Below are 21,390 nucleotides of genomic sequence, written 5' to 3'. Positions count from 1 at the left end.
AGACTTTAAATAAAATATTGACATGCTGGTTCTTCCCGCATACATTTTGTACATATTTTTTTTGGCTCAACTTACCCCAGACGGTGGCACAATTTACCCCACAGCTGGGGCAAGTTGAGCCATTTGACATCGTTTTGTTTTTAAAAGATCACAATGACTTTGAGTGTGGGGGTAGAAAATTACATATAGGTGAAAAATATTTCCCAAGAATCAAATTTAAAGGCAATTTACTTATTTCTACAATATTATTAGTCATATCAATAACATGCAAAATGCAAAAAGTGTCACAAATTATCCCGCCTTCCCCAACTTTGTTCACATGCCTTTCATCAGTTTCGTTGTTGAACGGAGCAAAAGAGTGCACGGCCGGAAAAGCATAGTCTGCAGGCACAGACCCTCATTGGAACTTTGATCAACAAGTGTGCCTCCACGCAAAGACTAGCACATACAAAACTTGCCTGAGCGAGAGAGCCTTCAGTACACAAGGCATGAGTATGCTGCACATTCAGACCCTTATTTCGAGTGAATGGTTTGCCCAGCAGACTAGGAAAAGCAGAAGAAAGACGAAATTGGAAGTAGGCCTACTGAGAAGAGTGAGAATACTGAAAATACGGAAAATACTGAATTTACCGAGTTACTGAAAACAATGAATTGTATGGAAGCTTAAAAGTGCCACCCAGATGTTGAGATAATTATATTGGGAAGTAGACACCTTGCAAGCGAAAAGACCAGATGACGAGATCCCGGATCTCATCATGTCGACATCTTTTAAAAGAGATGATCAGATGACAAGATCCCGGATCTCGTTATGTTAAGATCTTGTAGAAGAGATGATCAGATGAAAAGATCTTGGATCTCGTTATGTCTACATTCAGTGGAAGAGATGATCAGATGTCATGATCTTGTAACTCGACATGTCTACATCTTTTAGAAGAGGTGATCAGATGACATGATCATGGATCGAAGATCTTGTCATCTGATCATCTCCTCCACAGGATGTAGACATGACGTGATCAAAAAGTTCTCTAGTTACATAGGCATCTTGTTTTAAAGATTACGAACATCATATTTCCAAAAAAATATAGCTCGCGCTTCGCGTTTGCAATTAATTTAAAAGGGCTTATGATATTGTTACATATTTACTTTATTTCATAAGAATAAAGCTGATTATTTATTTATTTATTAAAATATCTTTATACAGGATAACAGGCTCAGATTAACTGTTTTTCAGCCTGGTCCTGTTGATTATTGATATCAGGACTACCCTTTTACAGAAAAAAAAACAAATCAACTTTGCGCTGGCGATTGAGGAAATTATGGGTGAAAAAATATCACTCCCCGCCCCTTTTGGCGAAAGTTGGATACGCCGGAGGGGCAGGGGCACTTGAACCCCCAAAATAAATAATAGGGAAATGCTATTTTTCCAAAAAGGAAAATTCCTTTTCTTTTTCAAAATAAATTCATTTTAGATTAATTTTCAGGCTGTGTTTTCTTCTTCCCAACATAACATTTTACGACAGGGGCGTCGATCCATTTTTCAAATGGGGGGGGGGGCAAAATCATAAATCAATTTTCCAAAAGCGCTCGATCACACAAAACAAACAAACTCTCACACACACACATATGCCTATATATGTGTGTATATATATATATATATATATATATATATATATACACACCCCCAATATATATATATATATATATATATATATATATATATAAACATATCTCACCAGCAGATAAATGCGAGCGCGAAGCGAGAGCTGAAAATTTTGATATTTCGATCTGAAAAAAAACTTGAGTTTAATGGACGTTTTTAATGAAGAACAAGATATATATATATATCCAACAAAAGATTATTGCAAGTCCAAGGGGAGTTCTTTTGAGGTTTAGAACTGAAAATGGGACCATATTCACCTATTTAATCATGGAAAGTATGGGTTTTTGTTACAGAAATGATGCGAGCGCGAAGCGCGAGCTGAAATTTTTTTATATTCCAATCTGAAAAGTTGACATTTTGAGCACGATTTTAGACGAAGAACGAGTTGTGTATCTCAATCTCGCTTGCTGATATCTGTGTAACATTACAATCTTATCTTATTTTTAGCACATGCGGAATTATTGGGGGGGGGGGGCAAAACGATATGTTTGCCCCCCCCCCAATATTTTCATTGGTGGGGCGATCGCCCCCTGCCCCCCCATAATCGACGCCTCTGTTTTACGATCAAGGCTGGATTTCCCTTTAACATCGTTATTATGAAGAGAATGAAGGCAGTGGGGAAGATAATCGTTTCAACAGCAAAACACGACACATTGAAATTGATTGAAGATTATTTATAATTATTTATTATGAAAATTTATAGTAAAATCTACGTAGACTTATACTTAAATCACTGACGTAAATCCAGGGGATTTAGGCCGGGGCGATCTATTGTTTCACCCACCACTCCCCCAACTTGAATGACGTCACGGATTTACACCAATGACTTAAACATGTTTGTTTTATCTGTAATATATTTGTAATATCTGTACTATATATATACATTTCTCGTATAAATACGTTTTAAGAAAACATGCTTAATTTCCATACAGATTGATTAAACAAGATATTGAAGAACTAACTAATATCACATCGATCTGATTATCATTCCAGTCGATAAGACTAATTCATTTTTTCATCATAGGAGAAATACGCATTGATTTCCTTTGAAATGGTATGCTGAACGTTCTAGAGCAAATGGGTTATAACCCATTTGTTATCAAGGAAACAATATAGATAATATCATTTTCTAAAGAATGTATTTTCAGAAAAAATAGTAGTAAATAATCATAAAGAGGGCAAATTGATAAATTAAAATAATTCATTTTCACGATTTATTCGTAATGGCACACTACTTGTAATGGCACACTCTTTGGGCACTTAAATATCATCGAATATATACAAAAAATCTCTTTAAACAAGAACAACAACAAAAAAACATAAAAAGTATCCTTAACATGACGGTAGTGAAGATTAGTTCCAACTACTCACTGAAACAAAAACAATGATAAACACAATATGGCAGAAAATTAAAGAAGAAATCACTTCAGACCTCGTAAACTATACTGTTCACCAAGGGAAATATCAATCCAATACAAACAGAGTTGGACTGATATGCCAAACTTTTTTTTGAATAAAAAGTCGAGCTTATATCCTCTGTAACTCTATCTCTTTACTACACATTATTTTGTGTGTTTGAGGAAAGGACAAACGGAACTGTTTACAGGCGAACTTTTCAATATTTCCTCCCAAATACTATACATTTTGTAATTTATATTAGTCGGAGTATGATAACATTGCATTGCATTATTACATATACTATCACTTTACATGGATTGATACATGATGTGCATTATATTAATAAATTACAAGTCCACTCCAACAAAAACTTTATTTGAATAAAAAGAGAAATAGTCAACAAGCATAATACTGATAATTTCATCAAAATCGGATGTGAAATAAGAAAGTTATGACATTTCAAAGTTTCGCTTATTTTTAACAAAATAGTTATATGAACGAGCCAGTTACATCCAAATGAGAGTCGATGACATCACTCACTCACTATTTCTTTTGTATTTTATTATATGAAATATGGAATACTTGTATTTTCTCGTCATTGTCATGTGAAATGAAGTTTCATTCCTCCCTGAACGCGTGCAATTCCATTATTTTAACATTTTGTGCTTTAGGCAAGGAGGTCCTAATCGTCAAATTCGTAAAAATTGAAATATTGTATAATTCAAACAATAAAAAACAAAAGAAATAGTGAGTGAGTGACATCATCGACTCTCTCATTTGGATGTAACTGGCTCGTTCATATAACTATTTTGTTAAAAATAAGCGAAACTTTGAAATGTCACAACTTTCTTATTTTACATCTGAATTTGATGAAATTTTCAGCATTGTGCTTGTCTGATTTTTCTCTATTGATTCAAATCAACATTTTTCTGAGGTGGACTTGACCTTTAACAATTTACTATTAACTTTGTAAAAACAGTACTGATATGTTGCAGTCAATCTGAAATTTAAAGCTTAATGAAATAAAATGAAAAGGAGGTCATATAAACTCAAACAATTTTTCTATGCTAATGGCAGTTAGAACACCCTAAAATCCTTTAGGGATATGAATTCATTTTGGTGGGGGTACCAGCCCCATTAAAAAACTATTGACACTATTCATTCCCGAAAAGCAATTTATCACCAATAAGATTTGACCTCTTCGACATCACCGATCAGTGAACGAGCAAGACAAATAGCGATGGACTGCATAAGAATTAGGGCGCCACCAATGCAACCCAAGAGAATGGCGTTGGTCTTGAACCAATCTGTCAAAGCTTGAGCACAACCTATGGTGTAAATAAACTGATACCAATCTGACTGGGGTAACTGTAACACACCGTATCCACACTGATAATTGATAACATTAGTTGTTGGGTCGGGTACACAGCATGAATAGGGAACACTACATCGGGAGTGTGCTATCGAGGAACAGTTGAAATATCTGCATGGGTAAATAGAATTGGAGAAGTGTTGAATTGCTGAGCATTTGGGATCATTCCCATAAAAAGGTATAAGAAGAACGGTGTTACTACTCAATAGATTTATAACCATCATTATAATAACCATATCATTATCATAATTCAAATTATAAATATAATCATGATCACATCGTTGTCATCATTACCATCGTAATCGTGATTATATTATTATGATCATAAGCATGATCCTGCGTACAATCATCATATTCAATGGCACTGCCCCTAAAATGATCAAAGACCAACAATTCTAAAAAAGGAAGGTATAAAAGGGTTAAAACATGATTTTGTGGAACTGTGTCAAAATCTAAATCACAAAATTATACTTTCACTGAAAAATGTAAAAATTCTCCGACAAACGTCAAATTGTAAAACCTTACAACGTTTGGCCGAATATGCCCTGATATGTCAATTATATTACTGATTATCAAAATAATTTTCATAATTATTATCATTTCTTCCCCTTTTAAGAATCAAGATTGCCAACCAAACTCAACTCCATAGCATTATTCTACACTTCATTCGCAATCCTTACATAACCCGCTAAAACCTTCTCAGCAACTCTAAACACTTATACTGATCTCCGATCAGCGATCTCCGACCTTAACGGAAGTGATGATACAAGATATATATATATAGAGAGAGAGATGATAATGATGAGGAGGAGGAAAAGGAGAAGGAAGAAGATGGTGGTGACGTTGTTGATGATGATGATGACTAAAAATCAAAATAATATTTTTTTATCCACGCTTTTAGACTTTTAAAAAAGACATTAAAGTAAGCATGTAGCAATAAATACTAATGTCGCTATACTTACGGGTTTTTCTGCCAGTCATTAGGGGTATCAACACCACAACACTCCAGGCCTTCCTGCATGTTATCCATTAAGAACTGACTATCAGGATCGTCTGAAAGATAGGCAATAATATTGAGATATTTTTAAGAGATTGGAATCTTAGAAACTGATGAACAGAATATTGCAATAACCATGGGCGGCGTGCCGACGCGTCAAGAAATCAAATGGGGGAGCAGGCAAGATTACCTTACGGTGACGTCATATTTTATTTCTCAATTAAATAGGGGTATTATAGAGTTACGATCCGTATCTTAACTTTTAATCCTCTTCTGCTTTCCCTTTTTAAATTATTATTTTTTATAATTTTTTTTTCACTTGTTCTTTAAGAAGTGACAAAAAAGGAGAAACGTTCATCGTTAGAACTGCAATGCAACTTCGTGGGCACCCCCTTTGATTGTCAAATTTTGTACTGCAGCCTTATGGGCTCATGGGTTGCTATGAGCAACGGGTTGACACCTTGGGGGCTTGGGGCGCTTGAACTCGATTTTTTTTCACGACCGAGAAAAAAAGGAAAGAAAGCGAAAGAGTGAATGATAAAATATTACATTAAATTCTGAATATGTATCTTTGAAGATATATATTTCAATTCAATTTGCATTTATTTCTTTCTCGATTAAAAAAATATTTTTGATGTGAAAAACTATTAACAATCAAGAGTAAAAATGAAAATGAAATGGGGAACTGGAAAAATGAAGCTAAGGGGTCTTGTATAAGCGCTGTTCCCAGAACATTGATAACATGACATGGTAAAGAAACGATGAGATAAAGAAATAAATGCGATACTGTAATTTTTTTACAGTGTATCACACAGACTATCACAAAATTGGATTTAGTTATAAAAAATGTCAAAATTTGTGCTCACTCACTCCGCTCGCTTGCAACTTTTTATAAATATTGCTCAAAACACCCTATCGAGCCCCCTCGAAATTTTTGGCTCATTATGCTACTGCCCATCGGGAGGCCCCGATTGACCACCTACGCCACCTCGTACCACCCCACTCCACCACCACCACCACCACTGCCATTCATCCTTACCGAAATAGTTGAGTAGAGTCTTTTCCACCCATGTATCAAGAAGTGTTGAGAATCTGTCTTGATAGAAGTAGACGAGAAGACCAATGGTAACCTCAGCCAGGAAGATGAGAACCAGTATAAATACATATAGCTTTAGTAAACAGGTATTCTCTCTCAGCGATCCAATGCATCCTAAGAATGCTAATATGAAGATACATCCACCGATAATGATGAACCCATACATAGGATCTAACTTGATTCCAACCTAAAAAATGAGCGAAATAACAAAAAAATAAATTTCAACAGACCTACAAATGAAATCTTTTTGAAACTGTCCTAAAATTATACGGTACTATCAATGAATGTGTTTATAGTGTGGAAGTAGGAGATTTAAGCTTCGATGATATAAGTCATTTCATATAGTAAGCACATGTTTAAATTCACATTCGAGTGCTTGGATGAATTGAGGCAGATTCGTGAGAGAGAACAAAATACTCCCGAATCCACCCGAATATGTGTATTCGGATGGATTCGCAGCTGATTCGGTTCCGGTGTAACTCTAGCTTGAAAAGAATACATTTTCTGGAGACTCTCACTGAGAGTCTCCAGAATTTGTATTCTTTTCAGTCAGCTGCGAATCCATCCGAATACACGTATTCGGGTTGATTCGGGAGTATTTTGTTCTCCCTTCGCGAATACTAGAAAATTCGGGAGGGATTCGGAAATATTCGCGGAGGAATTCGGCTCTTTTTGAATTGTTCATTTCATAACGAGCCGAATTCCTCCGCGAATGTTCCCGAATCCCTCCCGAATTTTCTAGTGTTCGCGAAAGCACTCATTATCATTGTTATTTTCATCAGAAAATAACAATGATAATGATAATAACAATAATCAGAGATAGAAGAAGTAGAGGAAGAACGAGAAGAAAAAGAAGAAGGAAGAAAAAAAATTATCTGAAGATTTTGAAGGTAGCGATGATGGTGGTGGTAGTGATGGTGATGTGGTGGTGGTGGTGGTGATGATGATGATGATGGTGGTGGTGGTACTGATGGTGATGATGATGATGATAATGATGGTGGGGTGATGGTGTCGAAGACACTGGCGATTGAAGTAATACTAACGGTGACACTAATGATGATCACTGTGCAATGAATTGTAAAGATACCTCTTCTGCGATGGCCTCCACACTGGATACACTCTTCGAGACGAGACCCCACACACCAAAACCCAGGATGGCTACACCACACAACCAAAAGATCACATTAAATGTGAAGATGGTGTATTTGACGCAGATACTAACGCTCACACCTCGTGGTGCCCTTCTTACCCGGGCCGGTGGGGGTTGATGATAGTGGAGCTGCTGCTGAGAGCTCGTCGTATCAGGATAGGGCTGTGTCTTTGTTTTCTTCCCCATCCTTATATTCTTTGGGGGGAATTTTTCTGTATCGCGTTTTTCAGTTCTGATTAAAGGTCTGAGGTAGATAAAGACAGAAATAAAAGAGGAAAATTATTTGTTGATTAGATTGTGTATTAGAAAGGTCTTTTATGCTCACTCGCTTAGCTCACACGCAGCTTTAATCAAGTTTGCCCTTTACGCCATGTCTGAGCACTAAAATTGTCTGTCTCATAAAACCACTGACCCCCCGTATTATTTTTTTACTGAAGGTGCTGATGTACATTATATTTGACAACCCCCCCCCAAAAAAAAAAAAAAAATCATTCCAAAAGGAAGATCATTTTGGTTCCGAGAAATCTTACAAAAAAAAGTATTTCTCTATTTTTAACACCTACCAGAATTCTATGGGCATTGCTTTTGGAGAATGATACACGCAGCACCCCTAAGAAAAATCTTGGAGGTGCTTCAGCACCCCCACTTGTTATATGGCCATGCACACCACCCTACACTAAAAAAACCCCTCAGAATAAACAAATATTTGAGTCAGTCATCCTCCAACCAAGAATACCGATACACACCGATTATTGAGTTTGCGGTACTAAGAAAATGATTATTAGATTATCATTATTATTATAGGAAAGAATACCCCCCCCCAAAAAAAAAAAAAAGATAGATAAAATAGTACAAAATAAGAATAATGGTATGTTTGGGAATAGAATGAAGATTGTTCTTCAAACTTGCAAAAACCTTTTCCTTCCAGTGGTTCTAGTCGGGCTAATGGAGCGGAGATTTTTGTTTCAATTATTTATATTCATATATATTAAACACATATTCGACAATCATTCGCCAGGGTCTTGACGACAGGCCACCGAAAGTGTACAGCAGATCCGTTGATAAAAAAAAATACAATAAAAATAACAATTCCTCGATTTTTTAAAGTTCGATGGCTGCTTGTATATTACAGTATATATAATTTGCTAAGCATTCTACGCACCCATCTCCTCATCCCAAGGAAAAAAAATTGTTGCATACAGATCGGACAATAATATGCATTAGTTAGTTGGACTGCATGTGTGACTGTAGGCCTTATTTGTTTACATTCTTCTTCGTCGATGAGCCACTGACAACCCGGACCTAAACTAGGTTGTGTCCATGACAACCCACTCGTGGGTCATGATGCTTTGATCCCTATAAATAGTCACGAGCATGAAATAAATCGCGCAGTTTATAGATTTTTATGTTCGATCTGAGAGATAAGCTCAGAGTGCATCGTTATAAATGTATGTTATCAACAATTGTTTATATCATGTGAAACTTCGGGCAGTAATAATAGCTTTATGATGAAATCTTTGAATGAGGCTAACGATTTTCTTTGTTTTTCCCATTGTCATGACAACACATATATGAATTATCGATACAGATGCACAGCAATACAAAGAAGGGAACTCGAATTACACGATATTCACTCCGTATAACACGCCTTATTGATTCAACCTTGTGTATTATGAATATCATTTTAGTGTGGGGACCGTTTAGTGTGGAAACCTATGTTGAAATAAAGAGGGTGTAGAGTTAAAAAAAGGTATTAAACAGATAGGCATGGCATCAGGGCTGTCATTTTATTGAAGGCTAAGCTTAATACACACCAGAAATATATTTTCTTTTATGTGGAAAAATAACTATAAATCGAACTACAAACGGACAATAACAAAGACATTTACGTTAACTTTAACATCAAATTAGATCAATGATATTCATTTTGTTATTTATAATCAGTGATGCTTAGGCAATAAAAACATTCCTGTGATAAATTACATTTACCTCGTTATATTTTACTTCATGAATTGACCCTTTCAGCATGTGCTGCTGGTCATTTTTTATGTGCATATTTATAAACCAATAAATGAATTAAAAAAATATACTTTTTGAAAGCACATACATGGCTTGCATGAAATATCACCAAGTAAACGCAGGAGGGTTAAATTCAATAATATGTACGAGTATAAAAAATAATATCTGTCAGATATCACGATGAAAACATTAAAGGAATTAAATTTACATGAATAACAATTTTATAGACTAACACAATAACACCTATGGATGAAAAATAATATGAAAAAAGAATCGTGTAAGCGCCGATTCTTCATTTCATTTTCGCGAAAAAATGTGCCCATATTATTTTTTTGCAAAATAATATAAAGCATACATTGCATATCATACTTTCTTGTGTTAGAATGATAATGATATTAATATTGATAAGAATAATGATGATAATAATAATTACAAGAACAATAATAATAACAAATTTATTATGATATCAATAATAATGATAATCAATATATACTAAATTGTATACAGCGCAAAAACATGTGCATAAAGATATTAAAAAAAGGAACAAAATTGAGACAAATCGACCATGGGGTGGATTTCCACATTATAAAAATCTCTCCCGGAACAAACGACATTTTTATATACACGTACTGATACTGCATATTCTGATGATACCTCAGAATATCTTACCTGAAAACGGCGTTTAACTCGTTGTCAGTAAATAAGTATGGTTTCTCGAAATATTCCAAAATATACCACGTTTTAACGATATTCCTTTTGTCCACCAATCGCAAATTAAAATTGATTTCCTTATTTGAATTGTGCGTATGATTTGTCTGACTGTCTCGTCTACCTCATCCGCATCCATTCGTTCACGTTTAGAGTGTGCGCACGCTGGTATTGTGGTTCGTCAATGCTTAACTATATGTATAATGGTTTATATCTCATGATTTTTGTTTGTTTGTTTATTTCTGATTAACCAAGGTGGTTTGCTTGATGGCGTTTTTGTTCAAAGGTCTTTTCTTAATTAGGTACACACCAATGTACAGGGACCAGTCATTGCCTACTCAAGTGTTATAATTATGTTCAACACCCATGGGTATTGAACTCTTTGTCTTTTGATTTTACACTCATTGGTGTTTATTTAATAGGGTGTTATTTTAACTCTGAGGTATTAAAATAACATGATGACTTGAATGAAAACCAATGAGTGTAACGAGGGTGTAGTCCTCGAGGGACACTAACTAGTGTCAGATTTTACACCCCATAGATCTACACGAATTTGCCCCCACCATGGAGATGTTATATTCATCACGAGAAGGATACAAGATGATATTGTGTAAATAAAAATCCTACCTTTATTATTATTTCTTTATGAAAAAGAGGGAGGAGTAGGAAATTATAAATTAAAAAAATGATACATTCAGAAGATTTTGTGCATTTTGCACCATCCATCCATTCTTCTTCTTCTCCTCCTCCTTTCTCTTCTTCTTCTCCTCCTTTCTCTTCCCCTTCTTCTTCTTCCTTCTTTCTGCCCCCTCTGGCAATAGCTGTATACGCGCTTTGCGATTCTGAATAATTATGATAAAATAATAATGCAAGAGCTTGGCGCCAGTTGATTTCTTTTTCTTCTGATTTATACTGACGTGAAAAGGGACTAACATTATAATGCGAGCGGCAAAATGCCCCAACTATACTCACTTTAAAACGGAACATTTCAATCAGTGTTTGAGAGTTATGAAGAGATAAGTATATCACTTTCAGGGGTGGCGGAATGGGGGGGGGCAGGGAATACTTGCCCCTTTAAATTACCCAAGGGGCCTAACAGGGGTCGGTGGCCAGGGGGGGGGGCAAGATCCAAAAAAAATCCCGATCATATCGTGGTATGAACAGGCGTAATGGCGTAATGAGGCAAAAATCTTGAGGGGACCAGATATGGCGTGTCGGGCAGAATTTATTTTTCCAAAAAAATTGCAAGCGAGCGAGTAAGATTTTTGACAATTTTATTGCATTTTTTTGTAAGCACGCCACTGTAACAGGATTGTTGTTATGATAGTGCGCAGTAGCGAGAAGAGTATAAAAAAAAACGGGCACAGTATGGCGCATGTGCTGCTCAATATAAAGTCCCGAGCGAGAAAAAAAAAATCATTTTTCATGAGAATCTTAATCTGAGATGTTTTTGACATTATATTCAGTAACTAACATCATATTTTATATTTTCCTTTCCAATTTTTATGTTTTGTTCTTGATTGTAGAACTTTTGAGGGCAGTGTCCCAAACCTTGGACTTGGAAAATAATACAAAAAAAGAAAAATCATGTCCCTATAATAAAATTTTCCAAACCTCTTGATATCAAAGTTATAAAGCTTACATATTGCCAATATTTTTAATCAAATAGTGGGTATATACATGTACAATATATAAGTTTTATACAACACAGTATTAAACGTAGTTGCGGAATGAACCAAACATTTTGAGGGGCACAATTAACATAGCAATGTGGGAAAATTTGTAAAAGCCCGAGAAAAAAAATGCCTTTTGAAATGAAAGTCTAATTATGTGGTAGATTTTTCGATTATATTCAGCAAATAACATATTTCATTGTTTGCCATTAATTTCATTACATTGCCTCCTATATTTTCTTTTATTTGAAACCAAGACCCCTTCCCCATGTGATTGAACGTAAAGCTTAAAAAAGGAAGGGTCCATACAGGGGGTGCTATAGAACCCTTTGGATGTTTTAGATGATCTGGAGTATAGAGCCCGGGGGCTCTACTCCAGCTTTGGAGATTTAGTAAACATTAAGATACTTTTTAATGGTAACTCTTGCCAGCGTATAAGTTTTACCTAGGTAGGTACATATTTATTTCAGGCCTTTGGTTAAGTTCTTTTCTGTCCTGATTGCATCTTTATTGTATAAAATTTAGCGAGCCTACAGTATGTTGTATGCAGTGCATCTCTCTTCCCGCTCTTTATTTTCAATCCTCGGCAGCCCGGTCGTGTTATTAAGTTCTTTTCTTTTCTTGTCCCTTATCTTCGTTTTTCCAATTTGGGTAATTCCATTCTACCTTCATTTCCTTTTTTTGTTTGCTATATTTCATCTTTTAATTTATTTCCCTTTCTTACTAATCATGATAATACCTGTATATTAGTAGGCCTAATACGCCACTTTGCTTCCGGTTTTTCACTTTTTTCCCGGTGAAATCCGCCAGGGGGGCTGCCTGCCCCCCCCCCAATCTGTTACGCCGATGAATTCCCCGTAAGAAAAAATATGTCGTTTCTAAAAAATGATATGTGCCGTTTTTCAAAAGAAACACCATTTGGAAGTAGAACATATTTTAGGTTAGGAAATCTTAAATTTCTGGGCTCGCATCAATAATCTATTGTTAAGTAAGAATGCTTAGAATTTCCAGTTTTCATGTTGGAATATCACAAATTTTCAGCTCGCGCTCGCATTATTCGATTGGTGAAATATGTATCCTATTAATGAGCAGGGCCGTACACAGAATAATTTTGTTTGGGAGGGGGGGGGGGGTGTACCAGCTGAATTTGCTAACTAAATAAGCAAATTTTTGTAAACATGCATGAATTGTCCCCAAACTAGGACATTTTAGGGACTTTTTTAAAAGGAATTCATTAAGAGCATACATATCTCACCATGGTCATCTAATGTGAGCGCCAAGCCCGTCCTGATTGTTTGAGAATTACACCTAAACACATGAAGTCATTGTTATCATGAACATGGTACGTATCTCACTAATCCAATATTGCGAGCGCGAAGCTCGAGCTGATTTTTATTTAGATGTGAAGATGGGCATTCTAAGGCTTTTTGTAGGAATTCATTAAGACCATACTTATTTTTACTAACCAAATGATGCGAGTGCAAGTAAAGCGCGAGCTGATTTTTGTCCCGCCTGCATATAGCAGAGCGAGATTATAGGCGCCGCTTTTCCGACGGCGGCGACTGCTACTCCGTGCACGGCGGCGCACAGCGGGCCATAATGAGTTGAAAGTGCGCCAAAATTATATTCCGTGTTATATTTTTACTTCAACATGTTGACTAAGAGTAATTTTGAGCGTAGAATCGACTGAACATAATTTAAAGCCAATGGCCCGTATTCTGAAGTCGGGTTTAAGTTAAACTCAGAATTAAAGTTGTGGTTTAAGACAGTATGGGAAGCCAAAAGTATCAAATTTGTTATTAAGTTGTATGTTTCTTATGTTTATTGTGCTCTTTCCTGATTCATCGATGGTGAAGCCAATAATCTTTTTATACTTCCTAGACAATTATGAATGATTTGAGAGCCAAATGAGCTGAAGTATGATATTTCTTCTGTTTGTGATTTATGTAACAATTGGCTCGCCATACTTAAACCACAACTTTAAACCTGAGTTTAAGTTAAACCCGACTTCAGAATACGGGTCAATATGACCCCACTTTGATACCAAATTTTGACTGGCTATATATCATATTACTAAAAACCTATTTGTGAAAAGACAAACTACGCTAAACAATGTGCAGTATATAAACTTTGTGTTATGTGTTACTTAACGATTGACCAGAGTGAATGTTGGTTCTCACATGCCTAAAAAGTGTGTATGAGATACTGAAAATAATTGCATGGCATCAAAATGATAATTAGATTTATTAAATACTTAAAAATCTGAAAAATATTAACCGTGCTTTATATCAAGCGGTGTAGACTTGGGTAAAACGCAGAGTATATAACACCACAAAAGTTTTACTATAAGGAGGTTTGTGGCTGAAATCATTCTACTTTTATTTCTGGAAGAGATAAATTTAAACGGAAATCAACGGAAATCCAAACGTTTCTAAGGTGAAAGCAAAAAAAATATTTTCCGCCTATTTCGAAGAATAATTATCCTACAAACCTTCTGAATATGTCTTTTATCTAATTTGAACCCTTTCCCGCGAAAACAAAATATATATTAGGATTATGTGGGTGCCATTTCAGATTCCTACATGAAAGACCTCCTGTGAAATGGCTTGTTTTTCAACTAAGTTGTCATAATTATATACGCAGCATTTCGCAAAATGTTTACGATTTGAGGTAAGAAATTAACAACCTTTATGCACATTCCCGAATGAAATATTTTGCTGAAGTATTCTTCAAAGTGTTTTCTTCCAGCTGGGCATAACAAAAATTAAAAATCTGAAATTGCCCAAAATGACTTTTGGCGCGCTTTTGTTTTGCCCCGGCCAACTATGCGGCGGGTCGTCAACATAGAAATCTTAAAAGGATGGTATGAGCTGAAATGATTTATAGCTTAATAGAGTAGAATTCACTGAGCAAGGTGCTAAAAATTTCATCAAAATCGGATAACAAATAACAAAGTTATTGAATTTTAAATTTTAGCAATATTTTGTGAAAAAAAGTTGTCTTGAAAATTAATTAGGTGGGCTGATGATGTCACTTGTTCTCTTGTATCTTTTTATATGAAATTAGGTTTATTCAATTTTTTCCTCCAAGAACTAGAAAAATTGGATTTGCAACTGATTTAGTGCATAAGATATTTATCGCTGCAACTTATTTCATTATAAGTGAGACATATTATTCACACAAGTATGAAATGATGAAAAAATATGGTTTTATGTAATAACATAAGAAAGTGGAGATTTGACATCATCAGCCCACCTCATGAATATTCATGACGACTGTTTTTACAAAATATTGCTTAACTTTAAACTTCAATAACTTTATTATTTGTTATCCGATTTTGATGAAATTTTCGGCATTTTGCTCAGTGATTTCTACTCTATGTATTAAGATATGAATATTTTCAGCCCGGCCCATCTCTTTAACCAAGGTTAATTTTTTGAAATGTCATCATAACTTAGAAAGTGCATGGACCTAGTTCATGAATCTTGAACATAAAGGTAATCAAGTATTACTAAACATCCTGTCTGAGTTTCATGACCAAGGTCAAAGGTCATTTAGGGTCGATGATCTTAGACCATGTTGAGGGAATCAATATTGAAATCTTAACCAAGGTTAAGTTTTCAAAATGTTTTCATAACTTCAAAAGTATACGGACTTTAGTTCATAAAACTTTGACATAAAGGTATTTTTAGTGTATATCGCTGAAGATCCTCCTTGAGTTTTCGGTCACATTATTAAAGTTGAAGTTCACTTAGGGTCTACAAACTTTGGAAGAGCAACCACGTATCTTTGATTTGATTTATTTTATTTCCACATTTCAAAGAAAAAACAAAGTATATTTTTTTCTCCAATATTACTTTATAGGCAAATATTTTTTTAAACATAGTGAATAATGTACATAAATCATTTTAAAATATCAACTGTACTGTGAAAATTATATCTATATATACATTTTCTTTAATTACTGAACATATATATATAGAAATGTGGGAGACCTCCATCTTAAGCTGGGAGCTTGAAAGTGATGGAGGCCTCGAAAAGAAAGGGGATAGAAAACCAGTCTGTATAGTGCAATATCATGAATATCATGTGCGAGTTTCAGGTCACATGACCAAGGTGAAAGGTCACTTAGGGTCAACGAACTTTTGCCATGTTGGGGGTTTTGGAGGAATTGTCATTATCAATATTTATCATTATCAATTTTTATGTCATTTCTGTTGAAAATAAATCTGAATCTGAATCTGTCATCATAACTTTAAAAGTTTATAGATCTAGTTCATGAAACTTAGACATAAGAGCAACCATGTATCCCTGAACATCCTGTGCGAATTTCAGGTCACATGGCCAAGGTCAAAGGTCATTTAGGGTCAACAATCTTTGGCAATGTTGGGGGTATTTGTGGAATTGTCATCATAACTTGAGCAGTTTATGGATCTAGTTCATGAAACTTGGACATAATAAGAGCAGCATGAATACCCTGTGCGCGTTTCAGGAACATGTAATTTAAAGGTTAATGACCTCTGGCAGTGTTGGGAGTATGACATTTTGTGTTGAATTGGCATCATAACTAGAACGTTTATGGATCTAGCTCATAAAATATTGTAAGCTCATGAAATATTTTAAGACTTGCTTGTTTTTGGCGCATTTTAGACTGTTTCAAGCCTATTCGTAACACTTTGGACACTTATAATTTAATAATGGATTTTTAGTGTTTGGGAGCAGAACTACGGAGCCGTTTAGACATTTTAGATGGTATAAGACAGCACGTTTTCGGCGGATGTTAGGCGATTTCAAGCCAATTCGCAACACTTTGGACACTGATAGTTTAATATCAAGCACATGCAACATGGGCGGATCCGGGGGGGGGGGGGGCGGGGCGAGGGGTCCGGGCCTCCCCTATTGGCGGAGCAAAATAAAAAGGAAAAAATAAATATAAAAGGTGCTAGTCTTGGTCAAAAGAGGGTGATTATTTCCAAGAAGAATTTTAAACCCGGGTTTAACCCAGGTTTAGTTAAACCTGGCTATCAGAATACCAAATAATCAAACTACACTTAGACCAGATGTGAGGCTTAGATGAGGTTTAGTTAAACCAGGGTTAACTTTAGACTAGGGTTAAATTAAACCTGCTATCAGAATACGGGCATTCTATACCTAGTCGGTAGCCATAACGTTTGGACTGGCTGATCTAGTCTACTGTATGATGTAGAATCTCTAACGCTAGCCTAAATCTAGACTAAATAACTTAGACTAAAAACTAGACCCTATCTAGCTATCTAACTATATCTATATCAATCTAAGTCTACATGTAATAGGTCTAGATCTAGAGATTTGTAGATTCTCAACATGCTTAATGTAGATTCTAAAAAAAAAACAGTCAATAGGATAATCTATACAGTACATCTACTCATCGAACGTTACGCCTTTAAAGGAAGTAGGCTAGAGATCTAACGCTGGATTAGGCCTATTTCTATTACTAGATCTATAGGATCTAGATCTAGGCCTAGATCTAAAGCTAGGGACTGTAGTTCGAGAACTATAGAGGTCTAGCACCCCCTTAAAACTAGAACCAAGCATACAACTACTCTGTGCAGAGATGCCAAGTTCAAAAAAATGTTATGCGTGAGATTTTCATGACTCGACGTCTCTGTGCGCGCGCGGCCAGTACTTACACTCGTACGTTGCGAAAAGGCGCGCGCAACGCGCGCGCACATGAGAAATGGGCTTCAAAACTATGCGATGCACGCACGCGATTCATCGTATCACGTACTAGCTGTGCGCTGACTGCACTCTCGATTCGTCTCGCGTGCCTGGCTAGACGCGAAGGCGGTCGGCCAGTCGTATAATCTGGCGAATAATGCTACTTTTTCTCCTTTTTTCTGTCGGGTCCCGATGCGTGAGAAAAATGGGTGCTATGCGTGAGATCGTGAGACGGACCCTGAATGCGTGAGTCTCACGCACAATGCGTGAGACTTGGTAGCTCTGTCTATGTAGCCAAACAACAGCATTGACCATTGTCTCAATCTTATTTTGGTGTGTGTAGTTACCATACAAACACATATTTTGATGAGTGAGAAAATGTGCTTGCAGATTATTTTACTTCAAGTCAAAAACCTATGTGTTCTAAATTTCGTGAGCATAGGCCTATGTCATAAAATGAAGAAGCAGTTCAATCCATTAGATGTGTTTACACATTTATTGATTTACTATGCTGTCACCATGGCAACACAGTTTCCAATACACAAAAATATATGCCTTGCAGATCTATACCTCAAAACCAATGTGTGAGCCAACTTTTATAAGAATTGGTTGAAAACTAATGAAGTAGTTCAGATTTTCACCTAATTTCATTATGTAATATGTTGTTGCCATGGCAACACGATTTGTGATAAATACAAAAATATGTCTTACACATCTTCAACTCAAGCCTAATGTGTGTGCCAAATATCATGAGCAATGGTTTAAACATTATAAAGTAATTAAAACCACAAGTTCTTCATCTAATTTCGATATTTAATATGTTGTTACCATGGCAACGCAATTATTTATGTACTTTAGGCATAGAATATGTTTTGCACATCTTCACATTAAGACTAATGAATGTGCCAAATTTCATGCGAATTGGTTAAAAACTGAGGAAGTAGTTGGAACAGAAAGATTTATACACAGTCTTTGCCATAATATACCGTTACCATGGCAACACAATTTCCGACACATGAAACAATGTGCCTTGCATATCTTTACCGCAAAACCAATATGTGTGCCAACTTTCTTGATAATTGTTAGAAAACTGATGAAGTATTTTAAACGGCAAAACTTTGGCCATAATATCATGTTACCATTGCAACACAATTTCCGAAAAGGGAAAAAAATCTTGCATCTCCTATACCTTGAGAGACCAATGTGTGTTTCAAATTTCATGCGCGAGTTCAACTTTTTGACGATTTATTACCACACTTAGACAAGGGTTATTACCGCTGGCGTAAATCCCGGGGGGATGGGGTATACATCCCCCTACTTTTCGAGGAGGGGGGATGGCATGTACAAACATCCCCCCCCCACTTTTTACGAAAGAAATGAAAAAAAAAATCACGAGAGATAATTGTTTTATTGGTGAAAATTCTTTCTGAAATACCGCTTAACAAATAAAACAATATTATTAAATCATAAAATGTAAATAAAGAGCCAGTTCACAATTTCCAAACGAAATACTTATGTCCTTATTATAACATTGAAGACAAACCCCCGTTTCCAGGCGCGTACGCAGGATTTTTGAAGGGGGGGGGGGGTTTCGAGCTGATTATTTTTTTTTAAATCTCCCGCCCAGTCTCTAAAAAGTGATGAGCGGGGGGGGGGGGGGGGTGATGATTTTTTTTTTTTTCAGCGCTGCAAATAAGACAATAACATTTAAGTGGGGATGGGTATGTAACAGTGCGGTCATGACCCGCGAGCGAGCAGAAATGTTCTCGTTTTTGCGTTGAAAACATAACCTTTTTGTCAATAGTTTGTTGGTATCATAGTCGATGCTACATGTCCTTCGGATCGTAGCACTCATGATATGGCCAACTGCGTAGCCAGGATTTCATTTTGGAGGGGGCGGTAAATGCACGCGAAGCGTGCCAACACTCGCGCTCCCTAGGGGGTGGGTGCAGGGAGGGGGAGTTTCCCCCTCCCGCGCGAAGCGCGAAGCTTTTAGTGTTTCATAAATTAAAATGAAAAGGAGCCGTTTCTCTTGTCTCTAGTACCTCCAATTCGGTTGACTATATTGCGATTTTGAACCTTGTTTTCAAAAGTGATTGTAAACGCACAAAAGAGGTATACAATGGAGGAAATCAAAATGATAATAACTCCGCGCGAAGCGCGGAAGCTAAAGTAATTTATCAATTTTTCTTGCCATAAAAAGGGTCCCGAGAAAAGGGTATTCTCAAAGATATATTGAAACTTTCTTTTGAAAGATCAGATTTGATTACAAACAATTTAGCATCAGTGCATATTTTTAACTCGCAAAACAGAGGAGAAGATTGGTAGAGGAAGATATTCCTCCCCGCGATGAGCAATGAAACTCTGAAATTTCAAAGGGCGGACGTTTCATCAAATGTAGATATCTCTAATACCCAATCGTCTCTAATTCAATTGATTTTCTAAGATTATTGAACTTCATTACAAGGAAAATAGTGCGCATAAAGTTGAAACTTCTGTGATTTATTGAAATTATCTATCTATATAATAAAGGATGATTAATTTTTTTGACTTATCCTGAAGCGCTTCATTTTGAATATAAAGAAACTTAAGTGTCATTCAAAATTTCAAACTGAGGGCGCAAAACAGGACAGGAGATGAATGTATACAGGGAAATGACATGAAGTTTAATACAATTTGATAAAAAAATATTGTACTTTTTTATTTAATACGACACGAATTCCATACTTTCCTCTTTTTAAATTAGGAACCTGTTTGCCCCCAAATTATGGTTGTTTATAGTAATGAGCTGAAAAGCGGGAGAAGCTGACTTTATGGAGGTGACAGCAGAAACTGATATAAAGATTTTACCCGCTCGGAGCCGACCAGACCAGAAGTTGCGCGATCAATTGAAAAAAAAGATAACTTCATACATTTACTTCGGCCTAACCTTACTCAAATTCATGCCTTAATGTATACAATTTTAACTTTAACTGGCAAGAAGCACATAGCTGAGGTGGAAAACAGGGTTAGAGAAAAGGTGGGGGAACAATGGAAAACTTCAATATTGTCATTTAACCGCGCGCAGCGCGGAAGCAAAATTCATATATGAATTTAAAGCAAGAAGAGTGAAGGAGTTTCTCTTTTGAGAAAAAAATAAAGAATAAATAGAAAAAACACAAAGCTACCTTTCTTCCCTTTCCTTCCTTCCCTTTTCCTTTTCTCCTCTCCTTTTTTCCCTTCTTTTTTTTCTTTTTGGGGACGTTTTTTTGGGGGGGCGACCGCCCCCCCTGGCTACGCGCCTGGATATGGCCTTGATCAGAACACTAGAAACTTGAGAAATGTCATGAATAATTACGAGCGAGCGGAGCAAGCGAGCCGAAATGTTTGCGTTTTTCCGTCAAAACATACAATTCTTCTCAATAGCTTGTTGGTAATGATTACATATTAGTTGATGATACATGTCCTTCTGCTCGTAAGTCTCATGATATGGCCTTGATCAAGAGACTAGAAACCTAAGAAATTTCATAAATGATTGCGAGCGGAGTGAGCGAGCCGAAATTTTCGCGTTTTCCCGTCAAAACATACATTTCTTGTCAATAGTTTGTTAGTAAATCAAGTATTAGTCGATGCTGCATGTC

At 36.1% G+C, this 21,390-nt stretch overlaps 1 protein-coding gene across 1 annotated transcript; it reads right to left on the bottom strand.

Annotated features, from left to right (window-relative positions):
- Positions 1-3,940: 3,940 nt before the first annotated feature.
- On the bottom strand, positions 3,941-10,566 carry LOC121405594 (tetraspanin-5-like). Its single transcript, XM_041596524.1, has 5 exons — positions 10,362-10,566; positions 7,611-7,917; positions 6,467-6,710; positions 5,393-5,483; positions 3,941-4,541 (listed from the first exon to the last, which is right to left on the bottom strand). The coding sequence occupies exons 2-5, from the start codon at positions 7,857-7,859 to the stop codon at positions 4,238-4,240; spliced, it is 888 nt and encodes a 295-aa protein (XP_041452458.1). The 5' UTR covers positions 7,860-7,917; positions 10,362-10,566; the 3' UTR covers positions 3,941-4,237.
- Positions 10,567-21,390: the final 10,824 nt, after the last annotated feature.

This window comes from Lytechinus variegatus, chromosome 18, assembly GCF_018143015.1.
Source record: "Lytechinus variegatus isolate NC3 chromosome 18, Lvar_3.0, whole genome shotgun sequence".
Taxonomy (NCBI): Eukaryota; Metazoa; Echinodermata; class Echinoidea; order Temnopleuroida; family Toxopneustidae; genus Lytechinus; species Lytechinus variegatus.
The sequence above is the reverse complement of the archived record's forward strand: the minus strand, read 5'-3'. Positions and strand labels throughout refer to the sequence as shown.

What these genes read in the sequence shown, in the direction of transcription:
- LOC121405594 (XM_041596524.1), bottom strand. Translation starts at nt 7,859, where the DNA reads ATGGGGAAGAAAACAAAGACACAGCCCTATCCTGATACGACGAGCTCT. An exon ending in GACTCTACTCAACTATTTCG is followed by an intron (nt 5,484 to 6,466) that starts GTAAGGATGAAT and finishes CCTATCTTTCAG; the next exon opens with ACGATCCTGATAGTCAGTTC. An exon ending in AATGACTGGCAGAAAAACCC is followed by an intron (nt 4,542 to 5,392) that starts GTAAGTATAGCG and finishes TTACCCATGCAG; the next exon opens with ATATTTCAACTGTTCCTCGA.